This window comes from Lepus europaeus, chromosome 8 (genome assembly GCF_033115175.1).
Source record: "Lepus europaeus isolate LE1 chromosome 8, mLepTim1.pri, whole genome shotgun sequence".
Classification (NCBI taxonomy): Eukaryota; Metazoa; Chordata; class Mammalia; order Lagomorpha; family Leporidae; genus Lepus; species Lepus europaeus.
This window is the reverse complement of record NC_084834.1, coordinates 55,499,580-55,517,762: the sequence shown is the minus strand read 5'-3', so window position 1 is coordinate 55,517,762 and position 18,183 is coordinate 55,499,580. Positions and strand designations below refer to the sequence as shown.

The 18,183-nt window shown below is 36.9% G+C and overlaps 1 protein-coding gene across 8 annotated transcripts in view; it reads left to right on the top strand.

Annotated features, from left to right (window-relative positions):
* The window catches only part of BLTP1 (bridge-like lipid transfer protein family member 1), a 239,607-nt gene that overhangs the window by 180,294 nt on the left and 41,130 nt on the right, over positions 1 to 18,183 (top strand). For 4 of the 8 annotated variants that reach the window (XM_062199670.1, XM_062199672.1, XM_062199669.1 and 1 more), the window contains 7 exons: positions 2,196 to 2,255; positions 4,823 to 5,049; positions 6,366 to 6,496; positions 7,295 to 7,418; positions 14,669 to 14,781; positions 15,415 to 15,511; positions 16,019 to 16,081. In XM_062199670.1, the coding sequence (XP_062055654.1) occupies positions 2,196 to 2,255; positions 4,823 to 5,049; positions 6,366 to 6,496; positions 7,295 to 7,418; positions 14,669 to 14,781; positions 15,415 to 15,511; positions 16,019 to 16,081 (815 nt within the window). Of the gene's footprint in view, positions 1 to 2,195; positions 2,256 to 4,822; positions 5,050 to 5,970; positions 6,172 to 6,365; positions 6,497 to 7,294; positions 7,419 to 14,668; positions 14,782 to 15,414; positions 15,512 to 16,018; positions 16,082 to 18,183 lie in introns of all 8 variants that reach the window. The other 4 variants (XM_062199676.1, XM_062199671.1, XM_062199674.1 and 1 more) reach the window with 4 other exon arrangements.

The following is an 18,183-nucleotide window of genomic DNA, read 5'->3' as shown; positions in this document are numbered from 1 at the left end:
CCATTTACCAGATTCTTTCAGCTAAAAATTTTGTTTGTCAAGGCACCCTATTTTGGGGTAGTATGTTCTGTTCTTCAGTCAGTACTCTGAATTTAAATAATACATTAACAAAACATTAGATTTTCTTCGAAATATTTCAGGTGACTACAAGGACTTGATACCAGAGTACTTGTGTCTATTATCAGATTTGAGAATATGAAAGACAGCCTTCATGAGAAATTTTTCATCATTTTATATAAAATAGTTATACATGATTTTAAAAAAACTGTAAATTATCTTTAATTTTTTCTTAATAAAATAAGAAAATTCTATATCAAAAATAAGTTTAGACCTTGGTTTTATTAAGATTGCATTTGTCATTTTATTAATTATAATAAGTGCTTTATTTGGGAGCAAAGTAAGTATGTCATTTCCTTAACAGTTTATCTTAAAGGAAAGATGTATATGAATATGCATGATTCAAAATAAAAAAACATATATTTAAAAATGAATAAATAATAATTCAGTACTTTAGTATATACTCAGCCAACAATGTAGAACACTAACATGCTGATAATCATGATATTCAAGATAATTTACTTTGGGTTTTAGAGGGTTCTAAATGGCTTTCTTTTGTAATACACTTATTATTTAGGTTTCTTGGGCAAGGATCAGAAGGAGGGGAGCAAAGTAGCTGTTCTGTTGGCTCATATATGTAATAATTCCAAATAATAAAATAGGAAATTAGTCTACTACTTTGTAGTTTTATTAGGTGTAAGTGTACTTGCGTATAACTGACATTTAGTATTTGGTTGAAAAAAAAGATGACTAAAGGTAGATCAGTGAAATTTTCTCTCTAGGTGGTAATTTTTTGGGGAAATGCAGTAAAATTTAGAAAGGATAATCTATAAGAAAAGTTTAAAGGACCCTATTAGTACATAGTAACAATAAGTCCTACTTCATCAACATGTATTTATGTAAACTAAGATTTGAAGGACTCCAAACTCTCTCTTTCTACCTTGGTAGTATTGGGTCATCAGAATAGAAAACTTGCCCTCTTGTGTTCAGACTAATGACTGTCCATGTCAGCATTCTGTGCCTGACTCAGAGACCACGTGTGTTGTGGAGAGGATCCTAACTGATTTCCTATCACTCATTTTCCAGAGTCCTATCTATACCTAAAAATCTTAATATTCTTTATTAATTCATCATGACTCTGTGTTATGTGAATTTGTTTAATCATTTTTCAACTGAATTTTTAAAAATTCTCTGCAACTGTCCTAGAAGTTTTCTATTTCTATTTTATTCCATAGCTCCTGCTTCTCCTTGGCCTCTGTTGTGTTATTCAAATTCCACAGGGCTTTCTTTTCATTCTAGTATTCTTTAATTTGATTGGCTAATATAGATTTTGTTTGTTCTGATTTGTAACCATGCCTGTAAAGGTGAATTGGGCAATCCTTTGCTCCAGAACTTTATCCAGTTCTTTATAATTTAGAAATTGCATGTGAGACACAGGTATTATTTTATACAAAATGTAATTTAGATTTTAAAGTTATTTTAAAGTTATTGGCAATATTTTTAAAAGAATACAATAGAAATTATGATTATAAATAGATCTTCTCTTACAAGCTAAGTAATAGTATACCAAAGTTGAGATGATTTTTTTTGAAAAATTTCATAGTGAGTCAGATACTTCTATGGATAGATTCATGACTTTACGAGATAAATATCACAATAGCCAATATTTTTTCTCATAAAATGTTCCTTGTCAAAAGAGAAGACAAGGTAGATGAATCATGCATGTGACCTAAAGTGACCCTTGTTAGTTATCGAAACATCGTCTTAAAGTCACATGTATTCCCAAAGTGCTATTCACTCATGGTAGCATGAATGGTCATAGCATCTTGGATGTAGGGGGAAAGCTGCCTCAAGTTTCAGAGCCAGGCAGATGTCACTCAGATAAGGGAATCACATGCAGAGAAGTAGGGCTAACCCTACAGTTAAATTGTTAAAATAACAGAATAAACTTATGAGATGTGAAATGGATCTAGCTAGTCATTATGCTGGCTGTTTCATTCTGATTAGGAACTGAAACTCAAAAAAACTAGTAATACTGTTTGCATTTAGATAAATATATTTGGATGAAAAAAATGAAGCATAATGTTTAATCTCAAGTGTCTTTATTGAAAAATGTTTGCTGGGTGATTTTTGTGCAGGTGTAGTTCCAGATGGCACCTATGAAGTCTGTTCAAGGACTACCGGACAAGCGGCAGCTGGTAGGTTCACATTCAGTATTAGTTTTGCTACATACTAATAAGTCACATAGAATTCTGCCTTCATTTTAGTGCAAAATAGTCTTTAGCAAAGCTGCTTCTGATGTTCATTAGACTATTTTGCAATAATATTAAAATATTTGTATCTAATGATTATCAGTTAGACACCCACTGTGTATAAGATAAGCTGTAAAATGTTTTGGAAAAGATGAATAAGATATACTTTCCTCCATCTATTTAAATTCTGATAATACAGTTAACATGCAGCAATATATATATATATATATATATATATATATATATATATATATGGGAATAAGTCATAAGTACAACAAATTAAAAAATTTAGTTGCTATTAAAATATACAAAAGGGCCGGTGCCGTGGCTCAACAGGCTAATCCTCCGCCTTGCGGCGCCGGCACACCGGGTTCTAGTCCCGGTCGGGGCACCGATCCTGTCCCGGTTGCCCCTCTTCCAGGCCAGCTCTCTGCTGTGGCTAGGGAGTGCAGTGGAGGATGGCCCAAGTCCTTGGTTCCTGCACCCCATGGGAGACCAGGAGAAGCACCTGGCTCCTGCCATCGGAACAGCGCGGTGCGCCGGCCGCAGCGCGCTACCGCGGCGGCCATTGGAGGGTGAACCAACGGCAAAAGGAAGACCTTTCTCTCTGTCTCTCTCTCTCACTGTCCACTCTGCCTGTCAAAAAAAAAAAAAAATACAAAAGGATGAGAATATTTCTATAAGTGGGAGGCTACTGGATCAGAGAATGCTTAATGGGAGAACCAGCATTTATTTTTATTTTTTTCTAAAGATTTATATGTTTATTTGAAAGGCAGAGTTACAGAGAGGCAGAGAGAGAGAGAAAGAGAGAGGTCTTCCATCTGCTGGTTCATTCCCCAAATGGCTACAACTGCCAGAGCTGGGCCAAACTGAAGCCAGGGGCCAGGAGTTTCTTCTGGGTCTCCCATGTGGGTGCAGGGGTCCAAGGACTTGGAGCCATCCTCCACTGCCTTCCCAGGCCATAGCAATGAGCTGAATCAGAATTGAAGTAGAGCCAGGACTTCAACTGGTACCCATATAGGATGCCAGTGCCGCAGCCAGCAGCTTCACCTACCACTCCACTGCACCAGCCCCAAGAACCAGCATTTAAATAGGAACTTAAAAAATAAATAAAATGTTCCTCAAGCAAAAACTGGGAGGTATGGGCCAGAGAAAATGCAGGCAGAGAGAGTTAATATCAGTTGGGATGTTAAAGGCAGAGTATCTACTCAGATTTGTCCAGGTTATCTAGAACAGTTTTGTGAAAAATAGCATGGAGAAAAAAGTCTAACGGCAAATTAAGGAGTTTGGACCTAATTTCATGGGCAGTGGAAAGGCCACCAAATGTTTTTGAGCAAGAAAGCAGATGGTAGCACTATCAAAGCACTTTCAAGAATTAGAGGGGAAAGGTAAAAAGCCTTAGGAAACCAATTAGGAGTTAACCATAGAAGTACAATAATAGGTATCTTCACTAAGATAATAGCAAAATGTAAATATTATTATTTCATATAAATAATTTTATTTATTATTAGTCATAAAATTGGATACAGTGAATTAAAAATATTTATTTAAAGAATCTTGAAATGTTGAGAAGGTAAAAGCTGATTAAGGTTAGTAGATTCCTTTCCCACCTGATACCTTCCCGAAGTCTAGCCTCAGTGCTCATTCTCAAGAAGTGAGCTCAGAAAGCACCATACTCTATAGTCCCCATGGACTGAGAACCAAATATATGGGAAACTTCCAGCAGCACTATTAAAAAGAAATGGCAGTAACTGAAGCAAACATACATACTGGGATATGTCACTTGAAAGTCTTTGACAAGGCTGCTTATAGATGACAACAACCCACTCAAATTAGCTTAACCAAGAGGAGAAGCTTATTATAAGGATATTTGCAAGTTACAATTAAACTTAGGAATGACTGTCTTGGGGAAGAGATAATCAAGTCAATTCAGGGGCCCTCTGAATCCAACGGACCAAGATCACAACTGTAAACAGAACTCTCTAGATTCTTTGTGTGCTCTCCTCCCTCCCTCCCTCCCTGTCTCTTTCTCTCTCTCTCTCTCTCTCTCTCTCTCTCTGTATCTTAAACTGATGACTGCTTCCTAGCACATGACAGGAAACATTGTTGCTGAGAATTCATGAGCCTCATTTCCCCATCCTCAGTCAACTTTTTGTACCAGAAAAAGATTCTTATTTTTCCAGCTTTCACTTGGTTGGGCCAATTATCTAATTAATTAATTAATTCTGGGTAAAGCGCTAAAGTCATGGCATTTCTTATTATAGCCATGGGAGGGTTAATTGATTTTGGGGGAGGGAAGGCATCTGTAGTTCACAGAAAAAGAAGGGCACTATACTATATAGATGCACACTATATTTGTAGGGAAATAAATTCCATAATCTAATGTTTCTGACAAATCTTAACTGTGAGAGACATTCGTTATATGTGGCCCTCAACCATTTTATTACTTAAGTGTAGGGTCATTTAAATTCCTATACTCAGAACTTACCAAAATACCACTGTTTATTAAACAGAAAGTAGTAGTGCTGGAACCTGGACACTCAATGTATTGTGGAAAATGTGTGGAATTGATGTCCATATGGATCCTAACATTGGCAAAAGGCTTAATGCTCTGGGCAATACTCTGACGACACTTACTGGAGAAGAAGACATAGATGACATTGCTGACCTAAATTCAGTGAACATAGCTGACTTATCAGATGAGGATGAAGTTGACACTATGTCTCCCACTATCCACACTGTAAGTAAACTCACGGTTGGAATTTTTCAGGGCTGGCTTTACCCTGAGACAAAGACAATACTCAATTTTTTTTTTTTTTAGTATAATGTAGTTGCTATTTGTGGAGACAGGGAAGGAAGTGGTGATTCCCTGTGTTTGTGTTCTATAATATCTTAAGAGTTCTGTTCACAGTAGCTGTTATCCAACTTGTGCCTTATCCTGTAGGTAATTTCATCATATTGAAAGTGAAGTGCAGGGAAATTTATAGAGACAGAAAATAGACTAAGGGTTTGTCCGGGGTCATTAAAGAGAGGTGGGGGAGGGGGAGGGAGAATAGCGGGGCAGTGGGGGGGTGGTGAGGAAGGGGAATTGGAAGAGACTACTAATAGGTATGGGATTTCTTTTGCATTATGAAAATGTTCCCAGCTGAAACTGTAATAATGATTGACATAGCTTTGTGAATACATTAAAAACCACTGGACTGTACATTTTAAATGGGTGAATTTTATGGTAGGTGAGCAGTAATTCAATAAAGATGTTAAGCGTGAAAAGCAAAGTGCACACACAAAGTGAAAGTATACATTAAAAATTTTGTATTTCTATATTATACCTTGCAGAGGTGGGGAATGTCTGGCCTGTGGCCTATATAAGTCCTGCAAAATCATTTGATCTGAACCTGCCAAGGCAACTGCAGGGGGAACTCAAAATTCAATAATCTATAGAGGACTAATTTTGTCTGGGTGAATGATGTTATAATACCCAAGTGGCCCTTGGCAGAGAAGAGGTCCCCACCCCTGTGTATCAAGTTATTTGGTAGTCAAAAAGAAAGTTACTTTATTTTCATTGTGATAATTGAATTTTTTATTTTAACTATCATATAGTGAAATAGTTTTGTTTTTGGAGAGAATTTTTTTACAATTAATATTGCTGTTTATTATTTAGAGTTCAGATGGAAGTTCAGTAGGTGGAGATGGCCACAAGCTCACATTTGGGCAGCGACTTGTAAATCACCTCCTAGGCCTGACGCCCCCACATCAGCGCTATTCTGTTCCTGCAGAGTATCTGTGTGGCTCTGAGATGTGGGGCTCCCCTCAGTCTAGCCAGTCCCATTTGAAAGCATGCAGAGCACACTCATGGGGAAACGTAGGTAGCAACTTAAGTAGATTCCTTATGAAAATAAGGGTTTAAATCAATGGTGAATTGCAATCAATTTGCTTCATGTAGACGGCTTTGATTCATGCATGCTTACTTTGATTGATGGTGTTAATTTTGTAATAGTATAGATCTGCTGTGTGAACTGAGAGTGGTATTGACAGATGCACTATTGATTTTTTTAGGAAGCTGTAGATTATCGAAGACAAGGAGCATCTTCTGGCCAGCCAGGAGAACTCCGAGGAAGAAAAATTATGAAGCGTTTAGTGGATATCAGAGAACTGAATGAACAGGCCAAAGTAATAGATGACCTTAAGTATGTACAGTAATTTTTAATTATTTAGAATCATAGGATGTTACATGTGGAGTAAACTGGATTTGAGCTGATATAGACTCTTGAGTTTTTTAGTGAGATCACCAGTATCCAGAGTTGTTTAATAATTTGCCTGATATCATAAATTCATCATTAAACTGTTTTCTGTATCTGCTGTCTAAATGATAATTCTAAATAATATATCCTACATAAGAATATATATTCTTCTTGCTAGACTTTGAAATTCTTATCTTCTGAAAAGGAAATGGCTATGCTTCATCTTTTCTAATCTTCATAAACCCATAAATGTGAGGGTTTTTTTCTTTGCATTCAAAGACTTTATACAAATATGAGTATATTCATTTTGTATAGTGAAAAGTGTCACCTACAAAGTTGTCTGTATAGTTTCCTACAGTGACTCACATTATCCTGTTGACTTATGTTACAATTTGAGTTTTGTTCTAAGGAGAATATGACATGAAGCAAAATCTTAACATGAGGCTTTTATTATATGTAGAATTTTACACATAAATATTTTTCTACAGTTGGTCTATAGCTTTTATGAATTTACCAAAGCGACTCTTGATAAAGCGTGAGTAAGAAGCATTTTCGCAGACATTAGAGATAGTATTCCAATACAGTTTGCCAGATATGACTTTGAGAGAGGGTTTGGTTTGGCCAGTCTTTACATAATATTTGTTATTCTGACAAGATAGAGAATAAGAAAGGAGCCAAGTAAAAATCACTGTTATTTGCCTCATTACTTGTTTACAATAATTACCATATTTATTTTACGTTCAGAAAATTAGGTGCAAGTGAAGGAACGATAAACCAGGAAATTCAGCGTTACCAACAGTTAGAATCTGTTGCTGTAAATGACATTCGAAGAGATGTTCGAAAAAAATTACGGAGGTCCAGTATGCGAGTAAGTAAACCTTTAAGAATTTTATTGAACCTAGAAAGTAGAACTCTATAACCTATGCCCTTAGCCATTATGTTTTTGCCTTTTATGAAATCACACTTGTTTCTAGTTGCTAATGTGAACAGTATGAAAAATGTGAAATCTTTGGAGACATCCATTCTTCCCCATCCCATTTTCTATGGTCAGAATTTACCTCTCAGCACTTTATTCTGGTCTTTATTTTTTGAATTTTTGCAAGTTTATTTGCCCCTGCTAGTTTAAGTCAAGCAGTGAAAAATAATTTTTTAAAAATCATTTTCTCTCTTCTGCTCATTATCACCCAAAGTCAATAGTTTATAATAGAGTTTACTCTTAGTGTTGTACACTCTGTCAGTTTGGATAAATGTGTAATGTCATGTATCATTGTAATATCATAATGAATAGTTTGATTTCCCTCAAAATCGTCTGTGCTCCACCTACTCATCCCTCCTTCACCTCTTAGACGTTGTTGGAATTGATTTATTAATTTTGTGAAGGATTTTGCATATATGTTCATGAAAGTTATTGGTCTGTAGTTTTCATTTCTTGGAATGTCATTGTCTGGTTTTGGTTTTAGGGTAATGATATTCTCATAGAATGAGTTAGGAAGTATTCCTTTGCTTCTGTCTTCTGAAAATAGTGTGGAGAATTGGTGTCATTTCTTCTTTAAGTGAAAAGGAATTTTTTAACATTTGAGCCTGGTGCTTTCTATTCTAGAAGGTTATTAATCATTGATTGAACTTCTTTAACAGACATATGTCTATTCAGATTGTCTTTTTCTTCTCCTAAATTTTGTCAGATTGTATCTGTCAAGGAATGGTTTATTTTTATCTAGATTACCAAACGTATAGGCATAGAGCTGTTGATAGTATTCCTTCACTTTTTAAATGTTCGTCAAATCTGTAGTTGTATCCCCACTTACTTGTCTAATGTTAGTAATATCTGTCTTTTCTTAGCCTGGCTAGAGGCTTATCAATTTTACTGATTTTTTTTCAAAGAACCAACTATTTGTTTTGTTTGTTTTTCTCTTGATTTTCTTTTAGTTTCTTTGAATTCTCTGATTTTTTATTTCTGGTCCCTAAGGTGAAAGCTTACATGATTGATTTTAAATCTTTTTCTTTTCCAATATGTGAATTCAGTGCTATAAATTTCCCTTTAGGTGCTGCTTTCATTGCATTCTATACATTTTGATAAGTTGTGTCTTCATTTTCATTTAGTTCAAGATTTTTTTTTTTTTTTTTTTAGTTTTTTTTGTTTTGTTTTTGTTTTTTGACAGGCAGAGTGGACAGTGAGAGAGAGAGACAGAGAGAAAGGTCTTCCTTTTTTTTTTTCCATTGGTTCACCCCCCAATGACTGCTGCAGCTGGTGCGCTGCGGCCGGCACACCGCAGCGGCACTGGCTTTGATCCAAAGCCAGGAGCCAGGTGCTTCTCCTGGTCTTCCATGCGGGTGCAGGGCCCAAGGACTTGGGCCATCCTCCACTGCCTTCCTGGGCCATAGCAGAGAGCTGGACTGGAAGAGGAGCAACCAGGACAGAATCTGGCGCCCCAACCAGGACTAGAACCCGGTGTGCCAGTGCCGCAGGCAGAGGATTAGCCTATTGAGCCACGGCACCAGCCCAAGTTCAAGATATTTTAAAATACCCTTGGGGTAGGCTGGCACTGGCACATACACATTAGGCATTATGTCTTCTGGGGCCAGCACTGTGGTATTGTGGGTAAAACCACTGCCTGTGGTGCCAGCATCTCATATGGGCACTGATTCAAGCCCTGGCTGCTCCTCTTCTGATTTAGCTCTCTGCTATGGCCTAGGAAAGCAGTAGAAGATGGCCCAGTTGCTTAGACCCCTGCACTCACATGGGCGACCTGGAAGAAGTTTCTGGCTTCTAGCATCACATCGACACAGCATTGGCCGTTGCAGCCATTTGGGGAATGAACCACTGGATGGAAGACCTCTCTGTCTGTACCTCTGCCTCTCAAATTAATTAATTTAAAAAAAGAATTATATCTTCCTGGATAATTGTTCCCATTATTATTTGAAATCTGCCCTGTCAAATTAACCTACCTACTCTTGCTTTATTTATTTATTTGAAAGTCAGAATTAGAGAGGGAGAGATCTTCCTTCCACTGGTTCACTCCCAGATAGCTGCAACAGCCAGGACTAGACCAGGCTGACATCAGGTGCTGGGAGTTTCATCCAGATCTCCCATGTGAGTTGCAGGGATCCAAACACTTGGGTCATCTTCCACTGCTTTCCCAGACCATTAGCAGGGAGTGGATTGAAAGTGGAGCAGCTGGGACACAAACCAGTGCCCATATGGGATGCTGGCATTACAGGCAGTTATTTTACACCTTATGCGTTAATGCTGGCCCCAACTCCTGCTTTCTTTCAATTAGTGTTATTAGCATGGTTATGTTTTTCACTATCCATTTACTTTTAATCTGTTTGTCTTCAAATACATATATTTAAACTATGTTTACATAAGTGGATTTCTTGCAGCAGTGTTTAACTGGGTCTTGTTTTCTGATCTTCTCTGACAGTTTGTCTTTCAAGACCATTGACTTTTCAAGATCATTGACAAAGTGGTTATTGATATACTTGGATTAATATCTACCATATTTATTACTGTTTCCTATTCATTGTTCCTGTTATTTATTCTTATTTTTGCCTTCTGTTCTTTTTCTACGTTTTTGAGGTTTTTAATTGAGCACTTTATGATTCTGTTTTCCTTCTTAGCACATCAGATGTTCTTTTTTTAACCTATTTTGGTGATTTTCCTTGAGTTTGTAATATACATTACAATTAATCCAAGTCTGCTTTCCATTAAGTCTATGCTTCCTGACTAATATGAGTACCTTGTTAAAAAAAATCCTAATTCTTCTTTTCCTATCCCTTATAGAATTCATTTCTCTTAAATGTAACCATAGATATAAATATATAGGGGAGGTTTTCATAATGTTCATTGAAAATGTGTATTATAAACATACTATAGACTTCAAAAGTTTTTGCATCAGAATAAACATTTTTTAATTCCATTTTCCATAAATTTTCTGAAGTATCCTCAAATATACACACATACAAAGTATATATATAAATGTACACAATGAAGTCCATTATTGGTATTATTTTGAACAGATTATATGTAGATCAATTAAGAATGAGAAAGAAGTATTTATTTTACTTTATTCCTTCTTCAGTGTTTTTTTTCTTTTCTCATAGAGATCTGAGTTTCTGATATCATTTTCCTTCTCTCTATAGAACTTATTTTAACATTTCTTACAAGGCAGGCCTGCTGGCAACAAATTTCCACAATCTTTGAGAAGATGTTTATTTCTTCTTAACTCCTGAGGGGTAATTTTGCAGAATATAGAATTCTAAGTGGTTGATTTTTTTTCTTCTCTCAACACTTTAAATTTTGTACTCCACTATCTTTGTTCCGTCTTTTTAAATTATCAATATATAATTATTCAATTATCCTGAAGCTCAGAGATTGCTTCCTCAGTCCAGTCCAGTCTACTAATAAACTCATCAGAGACAGTAACAACTGTTACTTTGAGGTGTTTTTGATCTATAACATTTCCTTTCGATTCTTTCTATGGATTTTTGTCTCTTTAGTCACATTGCCCAAATATTCTTGCATGCTGTCTCCTAATACCCATTTAGAGCCCTTAGCATATAAATCATAGTTGTTTTAAATTTATCCTCTGATAATTCCACCATTCCTGCTGTGTCATTCTCAGGCTTGTTCTATCTCTTCACATTGTGTTTTTTACCTTTTGGTATGGCTTGTAAGTTTTTCTTTTTTTTTTTTTTTTTAAAGATTTATTCTATTTGTTTGAAAGGTAGCATTATCAAGAGAGAGAAGAGACAGAGATAGAGATCGTTCATCTGCTAGTTCACTCCCCAAATGGCCCCAAAGGCTGGGATTGGGCCAGGCCAAAGCCAAGAGCCAGGAGTTTCTTCTAGGTCTCCTGTGTGGGTACAGAGGCCTAAGCACTTAGGCCACCTTCCACTGCTCTTCCAGACCCATTAGCAGGAAACTGGATTAGAAATGGAGGAGCCAGGGCTCCAACAGTGACCATATGGTATGCTGGTGTCACAAGTAGTGGCTTAATCCATAATGTCACAATATCAGCCCTGTAATTTCTTCTTGACAGTTGGATGTGATGTTACAGGTAAAAGGGAATTATGTAAATAGTCCTTTAGTGACAGATTAAGTATTTTATACTACTCTGATTAGATCTCAGACTTAATGTTTCTTGGAAGAGGATGTTCACAGTTGTTTGTCAGTATTTTTGTCCCAGATTAGGTGAGACAGGATGACTAGAGCTAACTAGATTTGGGTATTTCCCTTCTCTCTGTCCTTATGCTCTTAGAATACCCCTAGAACAGATTTTTCTCTGATTAACTAGGTTCTTCTGAGGGCAGGCCCTGTTAGCAAGAACCGATTGCAGTCAGCTTTCAGTTTCTGTGAATTCCACATCTATGGCTCAGCTAACCTTGGGTTAAGAATATCTAGGGGAAAAAAAGTTGCATCTGTACTAAGCGTGTTTTTCCCCATCATTATTCCCTAAACAATACAACTATTTGTTTATAGTTATATTCTGTGACGTATTGTAAGTGATCGAGAGGTGATCTAAAGTGTATGGAGAATGTGCATAGGTTATATACATACACTGTACTTAGATTTTGTATAAGGGACTTGAGCGCCTGTGAATTTTGGGATCATTGATAGTCTTGAACAATTCTCCTGCAGACACTGAAAAATGACTGCACTCTGAGGTTTTTCAAAATGGTTTACCTTCTCTACTTGCTATGGGAACACTGAGGGGATTTTCTTTAATAATTACTGTGGCAATCTGGTCATACTCTTGGAGGAGAAATCTCCCAGTTATTGGGGGCACCCTACTATGACTGATACTCCCTGAAGTTTTTAAAAACTCTCACATTTGACTTCACTGAGCCTTCAGCAGTTTTTTGATCACAGTTCAGATTGGCACATCCCAGCACTGGTTCTTGTGGTAGTAACTCTGTATTTACCTGTCTGTCTTTTTAGTCTTGGGGTACAGTTGCTTACAGATCCAAGAAGAGTTGTTGATTTGTAATTCTGTTTAGTTCTTACTTGTTGCACTCATAATTGAAATATTCTGTTTGCTATTTGTTAGGTAGTTTATACTTGGTAATTGACCGTTAAAAATTAAACTAGACATAAAGATGATTAGGGAAATTATTGAAACTCTATATCCAGTGTTAACACTTTTCTCATTCAGCATTACCACCCCCCACCCAATTCCCTTTACCCCTCTTGGATTCCCAGAGCTAACATCAAGCACCCTCATCACAAGTTGCTAGAAGAGGGATTTGGAGAAAGGGTTTTTAAGTCATGTCTTCCTTTCCTTTGCTGTAATCAGGAAGAGTTCCAGGGAAGGAAGGGTGCCTTTGGAAAGTACTTGAAATGACTAGTGATCTCCCCACCAACACCAGCACCTGGGTTACCTTTTTTCTTTCTTTTTTTTTTTTTATCTTTATATATAGAAGATCCATTTAGTAAAGATTTCAACAGTATGCACCCACACAGACACACAAAGTATAAATTACTGTTTGAGTACTAGTTATAGCATTAATTCACATTGTACAACAGAGATCCTACATGGGGAGTAAGTGCACAGTGACTCCTGTTGTTGACTTAACAAATTGACACTCTTGTTTATGGCGTCAATAATCACCCTAGGCTCTTGTCGTGAGTTGCCAAGGCTATGGAAGCCCTTTGAGTTCGCCGACTCTGATCTTATTTAGACAAGGTCATAGTCAAAGTGGAAGTTCTCTCCTCCCTTCAGAGAAAGGTACCTCCTTCTTTGATGGCCCATTCTTTCCACTGGGATCTCACTCACGAGATCTTTCATTTAGGTTTGTGGTTTTTTTGTTTGTTTGTTTGTTTGTTTGTTTTTTGCCAGAGTGTCTTGGCTTTCCATGCCTAAAATACTCTCATGGGCTCTTCAGTCAGATCCGAATGCCTTAAGGGCTGATTCTGAGGCCAGAGTGCTGTTTAGGACATCTGCCATTCTATGAGTCTGCTATGTGTCCCACTTCCCTTGTTGGATCGTTCTCTCATTTTTAATTCTATCAGTTAGTGTTAGCAGACACTAGTCTTGTTTGTGTGATCCCTTTGACTCTTAGACCTATCAGTGTGATCAACTGTGAACTGAAATTGATCACTTGGACTAGTGAGATGGCATTGGTACATAGCACCTTGATGGGATTGAATTGGAATCCCCTGGCACGTTTCTAACTCTACCATTTGGGGCAAGTCCGATTGAGCATGTCCCAAATTGTACATCTCCTCCCTCTTATTCCCACTCTTATATTTAACAGGGATCACTTTTCAGTTAAATTTAAACACGTAAGAATAATTGTGTGTTAATTACAGAGTTCAACCAATAGTATTAAGTAGATCAAAAAATACTAAAAGGAATAAAGTATTAAGTTGTTCATCAACAGTCAGGACAAGGGCTGATCAAGTCACTGTTTCTTATAGTGTCCATTTCACTTTAACAGGTTTCCTTTTTGGTGCTCGGTTAGTTGTCACCAATCAGGGAGAACATATGATATTTGTCCCTTTTTCTTTTCATTTTGTTTCTTCTCACCTGATTTCATACCCCTCACTCCTGCAGGCACCACCCTGCGTCCCCACTCCTTTCCTCTTGGGTCAGCTAGTAGTTGATATTTTCATAGCACGGCTACCTGATTTTTTGCTCTACTTTGATCTGCCTATATTGTTAAGTCACCTGGAGCAGAGGGGGCAGCACTGTGGCCTAGTGTGTAAAGCCACTTCCTGCAGTGCCAGTATCCCATATGGGCACTGGTTTGAGTCCCAGCTGCTCCACTTCCAATCCAGCTCTCTGCTAATGGCCTGGGAAAGCAGTGGAAGATGGTCCAAGTCCTTGGGCCCCTACACCTGTGTTGGAGACCTAGAAAAAGCTCCTGGATCCTGGCTTTGAATCGGTGTAGCTCTGGCCATTGTGGCCATCTGGGGAATGAACCAGTGGATGGAAGACCTCTCTCTCTCTTTTATTCTTGCCTCTGCCTCTCTTTGACTCTGCCTTTCAAATAAATAAACCTTAAACAATAAAGCCACTTGGGGGGAAACAAGCTTACTTGTTTAATAGCGCGATTTTTCTTTTATCCAAGTGAAATATGACAACAAAAAGGAATCACTTTTTCTCTCATTTCATTTAGGCTGCTTCCCTAAAGGATAAGTGGGGTTTGGGTTACAAACCCAGCTATAGCCGATCAAAAAGCATTTCTGCTTCTGGAAGGCCACCTCTAAAACGAATGGAAAGAGCAAGGTAATAGGTATTTCACCCACTGCAACATATAATGACATTGTAACTACTATACTAAGGTCTACTACTATTTCATTATGATCTAATTGGAGAATTATAAAATTCAGATAGCAGGAATGGATCTTCTGAGTAAAATCGCAGAGTAGATACTGTCACACTTAGAAGTTTGAGGAATTTCTCTATCACATTCATACCAGAGTGAAGTGTTTCCTTTTTAGTAATGAAATTTACTGCTATTTAGGCATTTTTATGTGTAAACTTAGAGACTGTTCAAAGAAAGGAAAATGTGCATACTAGTAGCTTCTGCTCTTTTCTGGGTCAGTTTAGAAAAGGTAGAATTGTTCACAAATTTAACGTTTGAAAAAGTAGAAATTTTGTATATTACTAAAGTAAAATTCAGCACTATAAACTAAGAAATATAAATTCTTTTTTATATGGGTAAGTTTCAGAACATCTTGAGATCATGAAAACATTGAATCCTTTTTTACAGCATACTCAAGGTTAAGAAATGGAATGTACAAGTTCAATCTTTTGATAAATCTTTAGAAATAGAATGCCACTGTCATTAATCAGACCTGTAGTAATTCTCAGGATCTTTTCTTAATGAGAATATTAATGTGTTATAACTTTCTGTTTTACTTGCAGTTCTCGAGTAGGAGAAACTGAAGAGCTTCCCGAAATCCGTGTGGATGCAGCATCTCCCGGACCCAGAGTAACTTTTAATATCCAGGATACAGTAAGAGAGATATTATTTGTTATTGCTAGTAGTTTTTACAAATTGCCAACTTAGGGTATTGTGCAATTTTAAATAATTGATTTCTGGGACAGTAAAAGTATTGATTATGATGGTTGAATTGTCTGTACATGACCAGGTAATGGGGTAAATCTTCATGCTATCATTTGAGAGCCATGCTGCAGAGGCTCCTGTTTTACCTGCACAATGGACGGACTCCATAAGTTGCTTGCTTTTAGGCAGAAAGGTTTCTGTTGAACAATTTTTCTTGTACGTGAGAATCCCATTAAGCTATGTCTTTTGCACAACTGTAAATGTGAAATGTTTGAACTTTCTTATGTATTTCAGTTTATGGTAGATAGGTAACTGGGGAGGAAGGATGATCAGCTTGGAAGAATGTTAACATTTATGTTAAAATGTTCTTGGTTTTTGTATATTTGTTTACTTTTAAACCATTGCTTGTTTTTTTATTTTTCATGAGTTGTTTTCTTTTCTGTTATTTTAATTAAGTTGAAAAATACAGTATGGGGAAGTACACCACAATCCAGCTGTCCTGGGGAAGGGTATTTTCAGGTACTTATTAAGAACAACATAAATATTGCTTTAAGATGAATTAACCACCTTGGAAATCTGCTTTCAAAATGTCTTCCTCTCTTTTCAAGCTAAACTCAAGTTTACATAAATGTTTAGGACTATTTAAGTTCTTCATTATGTATATTTCATAAATTCCTGCATGTATATATTTTAATTTTATACCTCTAAATAGTTTAATATTATTTTAATCTTCAAAATTAAAAGAAACTAAACCAGCTTAACAAATCAACTCATTCAGATTATAAACCACAAATTTCAATTTATTAGGCATTTGCTAATCCCTTTTTCCTTGCATTTAGCTTCAAAATGAAACTTTTCAAAAAAAAGATGACTTAACTAGTACAAAGCAGAATCAGACCTAACTCACAACTAACAAATTAATCACTGAATGTTACTTCTTTGGTTAACTAGTATAAAAGACCATTGATAAAACTATCCATTTTAGTACTTATTCTCATTTTCAAACAAGTGTTGTAAAATGTGCTATATAGTCACTTACAAATAAAATTAACATTTTATAAACCAGATATTTCCCGAAATATGTCATAAAAATAAATTTTAAAAATACCATATATCAGGCGTAAAAATCTTTATCTAAAAATTTTTGTCAAGTTACATTAAAAAAGGGCGCTAATTCCAAATACATTCTCTTTTCTCTCATGCTTGAGTCTGCATATCCCATATTTATACTAAATTCAGTCAACCCGGGTTTTATTTTTTGACAAACATGTCCTTTTTCCTCAGAAAAGCTTGAGAAGTCACAATTTATGTGAATTGAATGCATTCTGCAGATTATGTGATTCTTTTTTTTTTTTTTTTAATTATATATTTGTAAGTCAGAGTTACACAGAGAGAGAAGAGGCAGAGAGAGAGAGGTCTTCTGTCTGCTGGTTCACTCCCCAATTGGCCAGAATGGCAGGAGCTGCACAGATCTGAAGCCAGGAGCCAGGAGCTTCTTCCAGGTCTCCCATGCAGGTGCAGGGGTCCAAGGACTTGGGCCATCTTCTGCTGCTTTCCCAGGCTATAGCAGAGAGCTAGGTTGGAACTGGAGCTGGGACTTGAACCAGTGCCCATATGGGATGCAGGCACTGCAGGTGGCGGCCTTACCTGCCATTCCACAGCACAGGCCCCAGATTATGTGATTCTTAAAGGCATTACTACTTCAGGTGACTCAGTTCCTAGTTTTAAATGGTATTGTACATTACTTGTAAAATGAATATAAGAATCATATGTTTTGGTAACAGATATGAGATTATATATATTTTCTAATCACAAATTAAAAACAAATAATGAAAACATGACCATAAAACAAAGAGTTTAAAATTCTAACTACAGTTTTAAAAATTGGAAGATATTGTGGGACTGGCAGTGTGGTGTAGTAGGTTACACCTCCTCCTGCGGCTGTGGCTTCCCATGTGGGTGCAGGTTTGAGTCCCGGCAAGGTCCTCTTCCGATCCAGCTCTCTGCTACTGCATGGGAAAGCAGTAAAGGATGGCCCAAGTGCTTGGGCCCCTGCACCCACATAGGAAGCTCCTGGCTCCAAGCTTCAGATTGGCTCAGCTCTGGCCATTTTGGACACATGGGAAGTCAACCAGCAGATAGAAGACCTTTTTCTCTGTCTCTTCCTCTCTCTCTATGTAACTCTACTTCTCAAGTAAATAAATAAAATTAAAAATTTGGACATATTCTGACAAGTCTGATTTAATTGTATTCAGTAGCATGGATATTACACAAGGGGACTTCAAAAAGCTTGCAGAAAATGGAATTAAAAGGGAAGCTTATTGTGGTGTAGAAACTTTTTGAAATCCTTGCATAGTTTTTCATAGTATACATTTTCCATGAACTTTTTGAAGACCTCATGTGTACAGTGAAGAATACCTGAATTCTGCAAATGTTTGATTTTTTCCTTTTTTGAAATGTAGAGACACAGAAAGAGATAGATGAAGTTCTCAATGACAGGTCCACTCTGCAAATGCCCACAATAGCCAGAAATGGGCCAAATGGAAGCCAGGAGCCAGGACTCAAACCTAGGCACTCCAGTGTGGGAGATGGGAGTCCCAGCTTCTGGCCTAACTACCAAG